General features: G+C 48.4%; 1 protein-coding gene across 1 annotated transcript; it reads left to right on the top strand.

The window, feature by feature from the left end:
• Window positions 1-2,381: 2,381 nt before the first annotated feature.
• Window positions 2,382-3,077, top strand: CLDN25 (claudin 25). The gene has a single exon (XM_015422336.1). It carries the CDS (start codon window positions 2,382-2,384, stop codon window positions 3,069-3,071), a length of 690 nt encoding a protein of 229 aa, XP_015277822.1. The 3' UTR covers window positions 3,072-3,077.
• The last annotated feature ends 2,923 nt before the right edge of the window (window positions 3,078-6,000 follow it).

Here is a 6,000-nt window from a genome sequence, read left to right as displayed (position 1 = left end):
TTCCTCCCAAGGAGCAGGCGTCTTTTAATTTCATGGCTGCTGTCACAGTCTGCGGTGATCTGGGATCCCAGGAACATGAAGTCTGTCACTACTTCCACGATTTCCCCTTCTATTTTCCAAGGAGTGATGGGGCCGGATGCCATGATCTTAGTTTTTTTTTTGTTGAGCTTCAAGCCTACTTTTGCGCTCTCCTCTTTTACTCTGAGCAAGAGGCTCTTAAGGTCCTCTTCACTTTCTGCCATCAGAGTGGTATCATCTACATATCTGAGGTTGTTGATCTTTTCCCCCGCAATCTTAATTCCCGCTTGTGATTCATCCAGGCCAGCATTTCGCATGATGTACTCTGCATATATATTAAATAAGCAAGGTGACAATATACATCCTTGTCATACTCCTTTTCCTATGCTAAACCAATCAGTTGTTCCATATCCGGTTTTGACTGTCACTTCTTGACCCTTATTCAGGTTTCTTAAGAGACATGTGAGGTGGTCTGGTACTCCCATCTCTTTAAGGACCTGCCATAGTTTGTTGTGATCCACACAGTCAAAGGCTTTAGCACGCACGACTACCAAGCTCCAAAAGCTACTCGAGAGGGTGGCATGTGACCAAGAAGAGCCCTGGTGTTTATCTGCCCATTATGCCAATTGCACAAGCCGTCCTGTGCTGGGCAGCCTTCGCCAGCCACACCTTGAGCAAGCTGGGCGCATCCCCCTCTGATGCTCAAGTGGCCTCCTGGACATTTCAGCAAGAACAGCAGGTGCAGCTACTTTCTCAAGACGACTTGCATAATGGCCCACCTGGCTACGGGCCAGTCGCTTGGAAGCCCTTGGGAACTGACGAGTGCCAGTCCTGAGGTCAGAGCGGAGGATGGAAGTGTCGGGATGAAGTAAGTTTCAAGGGACCTGGTTAAAAACATCATTGTAGGAAGCATTTTCTCAGGTAGCCACTGGCTGGGCGTCTGGAATGTCGCCTAGCAGAGCCTCAGATCTTGGCAACTACAGTTCACCCTCTCTTCTTGGTGTAGCTTGGTGTCGTGGTTAAGTGCGCCGACTCTAATCGGGGAGAACCAGGTTTGATTCCCCACTCCTCCATTTGCAGCTGCTGGATGACCTTGGGCAGTGATGGCGAACCTTTTAGAGACCGAGTGCCCAAACCGCGACCCAAAACCCACTTATTTATCGCAAAGCGCCAACACAGCAATTTAACCTGAATACTGAGGTTTTAGTTTAGAAAAAAAACAACTCATACATTAGCTTAAGATGATCCAAACAAAGTAAGGAAAGCAATCCCAAATGCTTTCATTTACTTAAAATTATTTGGCAGAGAATGCCACACTTTAATGACGGTCTGGGCCTGGCTGGGGCGATGGCACGTGTGCCCACAGAGAGGGCTCTGTGTGCCACCTCTGGCACCCGTGCCATAGGTTCGCCGCCACTGACCTTGGGCAAGCCATAGATCTGATAAGAGCTGTTCTGGAAAAAAGAGCAGTTTCTGTCAGAGCTCTCTCAGCCCCACCTGCCTCACAGGGTGTCTGTGTAGTGAAGGGCGGGGTATGAATCCAATCTCCTCCTTGTGAATTTAGGACAGCATCAGCAGCACTTTGCTTCTAGTCTGTGCCGTCCCTTTCCTTCCTTCATCTGCCACAATGATCTTTGTTTCATTGTTTGTTATGGAGGATCCGAGCCCCTGGGCTATTCAGTGGTTCAGCTGCCTAGAACTGAATGGGACCAAAGAATGAGTGGAGGACACTTACCCATGCGTTAAGAAGGTCAGCTTGCGCATCCAGAAAGCCCCAGAGAAGGCATTGGGGGGGGGGAGTTTGATTCTCTTACCTGTCATTGGACAAAGGCTGACAGGTGTGGTTGGAGTCCACAGAAAGGCAGAGAGCAACTACCATCCTCAGTATATTGGAGTTTCACACTGCATGTTCAAGAGCATTATATAATCTACAACAAAACATATAATCTTTGCCTGTGGTTTAGTGGCTGTTATGGAAGTTTCTGCCTCTGCCACATTCATGCCCAGTCATGTGCTGGGAAAGGGTGAGCCAACTGCTGCAGTCGGATGAGCCCAGAAACTTGTGTCCTTCGTGCAGACGAAGGATTTCCAGCCGCGTCAGTCTTGGCAGTTTACAAAAGAAGAGCCAAACGAACACATGAAAAAGGATCCTGGCTACGCCCAGGAATTAAGAGTCATTCCCTTCGATTCCTCCCCCTGCACCTCTACTGTGAAAGCAAGTGCCAAATCAGAGCGGCTGCATTGGTACCTGCAGCACATTCATGCTCCCCTAAAGGGATTGCTGTGGCACACTTCTCACCGAAGCCTCCAGGGCTGCCTCGAGGAACGAGGTGCGCCGTGGACCCCCTTCCAGGGGCTTGGACATGGCTTGGCCTCCCAGCTCCAGAGCTCAGCTGGGTGGAATGCTTCTCGCCTTCTTCGGGTGGGTCTCTTCTTGCGTGACAACCATCGTGCCTTTCTGGAAAAACTTGAACATGGACTTGAATGTGTTGGAAGTGTGGAACATGGGCCTGTGGCACGCCTGCGTGATCCAAGAGGAGGGTGCCACGGAGTGCAAAGCCTACGACTCGCTGCTGGCCTTGCCCATCGTATTTCGACTAGCGAGGATTTTAATGATCGCCGCCAATGGCCTGGGATTTCTTGCGTTCTTCCTCTCTCTTTGGGGGATGAACTGTCTGAAGACAAGCGACAAGAACACAGAACTGAAGAGGCAGCTCGGGGTGGCCGGGGGAATTTTATTCTGCCTCTCTGGAATCGTCACCCTGGTGCCAGTCTCCTGGGTTGCCTACAACACTGTGCAGGAATTCTGGGATGAGACGGTGCCCGAGATTGTTCCAAGGTGGGAATTTGGGGACGCTTTGTTCTTGGGCTGGTTTGCTGGCTTTTTCCTTCTGGTCGGTGGGCTCCTTTTCATCTGCTCCACCTGTCGGCAGGAGACTCAAGAGCCATCCCACGTGCTGCCCACCTACCCTCGGCGAGAGGCACCAAATCAACCCAGGCTGCCAGATCGGCATCAATACACTGCAACCAAAAACGCCGACCTTGTCATCTGAGCTCTACGCACTGCCCTGTTTCTAACAAAGATTTGAGACTGTCGGAATGGTTTCTACTTCGCTCACTGGCTGAGCTAAGCTTCTGAATCCCTCAAGGAGGCTTAAAAAGAGACCCTTGGTTTGGAAATCTGTGCCCTGAAGCAAGTGTTTTCACACAGTGTGTTTTCAACTATTAACAGGATTGTTAGCTGTTGTAGATTTTCCGGGTTGTCTGGCCGTGGTCTTGGCATTGTGGGACCTGACGTTTCACCAGTAGCTGTGACTGGCATCCTCAGAGGTATAACACAGAAAGAGGGAGTAGTCTCTGTGTTGAGGATTGCCCGTAGCACCCAAAGGAACATAAACATGAACCCTAAAGAAAAAAAAGGCATGACCAGGCACTGCAGAGAATTTCAAATGTGATTTGGAGCCTAAGATGGGTTGGAAATTGGATCTAGTGTCAACAGCCGGGTATCAAATTCCGCAGGTATTGTCAGAGTTTAGAAGGTGATTAAGTACTTAAAACACTGGAACTTTGTTTGCTTTTCACAAGACGTGGATAAAAACTTGCTGCTTAAGACTTGCTGGCAACGATTAAGGGATGCAAAAATAAAAGTTGCTTCCGTACCAGTAGCTGTGGAACCGCCACCATTCATTCACTTAGGACACATTCAGACATCACAATAAACCATGATTTGATCAAACCCGAGTTAGCTATGAAGTCTAAATGCAAACAGGTCAACACGTTAAGATTTGTTGATCAATTCCAAATTGGGGTTTGAAGCTAGATTTGTAACTAGCTCATCAACCACAGCTTGCTCTACCTGGTTTGGGGTGACATTTGAATTCAAACACAGTCATCTACTGCAACCAGTAGATGTCCACCCTGCTGGGAAGCAAGAAGCAGGCAAGCCAGGATTTGTAAGTATCTGAATGCATATCAAGTTCACTTGGAATCAGATGTCATCAGCAAATCATTGCATTCCAGTGTTTCCCACCCTGTCCTCCCATCCTTTTCAAGGTCTGACTTGTGGCCACTTTTTTAAAATTAGAGAAAACAAAACTGCCATTGTAGAAAACAGCAAGAGTCCAGTCGCATCTTAAAGACTAGCAACATTTGAGACAGGGTATGAGCTTTTGTGAGTCACTGCTCCCTTCTTCAGGTTCTTCTTCTGATATCACTTCTTCAGATATCTGAAGTGAGCAGTGACTCACGAAAGCTCCTACCGTGCCACAAATTTTGTTGGTCCTTAAGCTGCTACTGGACTCTCCCTCTTTTTTATTGCTACAGACAGAGCAACATGGCTATCCATCTGGATAAATCGGCCATTGGAGTGCCAGATTATCCAGCGTGGATAAAGCACGACTGAGATTTCTCAGGGCTACTGTCCCTTTAAAATATGTCTCCCTTTCCTTGTGCTTCCCACCAAATTATTTCCTGTTTTCTCCCACGGGTGATCAGGGCATTCATGACATTAACTTTTAGCACAATTGTTTAGCAACAATAACTGTCATTTTTAAGCTGAGCTGCACAGAATTATGTGACCATGAAAGGGGAAATTGAACAGCCCGATAAAGTTGGCAGATTCCAGATGTTAATTTTATCATGATTATCATCAGTCCCTCATCCCCTGCAAATAACTGATAAGTACTGTTCTTCATGTTGAATGCAAACACAACCATTCCATTTAACAGAAAACCAGAAATGAGAGGTGGTTTCACCCACAAAGTGAAAAGAAGAAGAGGAGATTGGATTTATACCCCGGCCCTTCACTCAGAGTGGCTTACAAACTCCTTTCCCTTCCCCTCCCCACAACAGACACTCTGTGAGGTAGGCAGGGTTGAGAGAGCTCTTTCAATAACTGCCCTTTCAAGGACAGTTCTGACAAAACTATGGCTTGCCCAAGGTCATCCAGCAGGTGCGAGTGGAGGAGTGGGGAATCAAACCCAGTTCTCCCAGATTAGAGTCCACATACTTAACCACTACACCAAACTGGCAGTGCTGGGGTTTTTTTTCCAACCCCCCCCCTCAGCATCACAAAACGGGCACCATTTTGATTAACTTATAGACTCATGAATAGTGTGTGTGGCTACAAAGAGAACAGGAGGCAGTCTGCTCCACAATCTAAACGAATAGAAAGGAAACTTCTCTGTTTACTCAGAGGGAAACACAGGTCCCATTTCATGCTGCAAAGCCTTGCGCAGGAGGCTGGTTGTGTCTGGACTTTTATGGGGATTCTAACGCTGTATTAAGTGCCATGCGGCCGTTTCAATTCCACTTACAGTCCTTTGCAGACAGAGATTAGTGCAACAGCACCCTACTGTGGAAGCCGCCTGAGGCTCCCCGAAAGCATCCATGTCCTAAGCCTGACTAAACAGAAGACAGACCTCCCGTGTTCTGCAGTCACAACTACACAGCGGGGTCCCCTCTACTGGCCACCACGGCTCTGTCAACGCGATTGTCTTGAATGGCAACCCGGAGGCCATCCTACGGTTCCACCTCGACAGCCGCTGAGAAGACGAGTGGTTCTGATTTCATATAGTGAGGAAGTGGAGCCAGGAGGAAACATTAGCATAAGCTTTTGTAAATCTATGCTCTGCTCATCAACAGCACATGTCAATGCTTTCCTTGGACAGATTTCAAGGAAATCTGATTAAGGAAAGGTAGGATCCTTATGTTTCACCTCATGACATCCAGATGCTCTGTTGGTTTAGGGCGGAGGTTCGGTTTCCTTCCAAGTAATCAACCTGAATCCCACTGGTACAAAACGTGGCAGGAGTGCTTGCTCAGTTCACACGCCCAAAGCCGAATCGGAACCCTAAGAGCCCCTTATACACTGCAGTCCCCAAGTGAGGACTGCCGAAAGCATCCTGGGAAAGACAAACCATTCGGGCCCCTTGACACTCCCTGCCCCCGCTGCCATGAGCACGGCACAGCGCCCTCCCCCCA

Source organism: Gekko japonicus, unplaced genomic scaffold (genome assembly GCF_001447785.1).
Source record: "Gekko japonicus isolate JY-2015 unplaced genomic scaffold, Gekko_japonicus_V1.1 scaffold805, whole genome shotgun sequence".
Classification (NCBI taxonomy): Eukaryota; Metazoa; Chordata; class Lepidosauria; order Squamata; family Gekkonidae; genus Gekko; species Gekko japonicus.
Note: the sequence above shows the minus strand (reverse complement) of the source record. Positions and strands in the feature narration are given on the sequence as shown.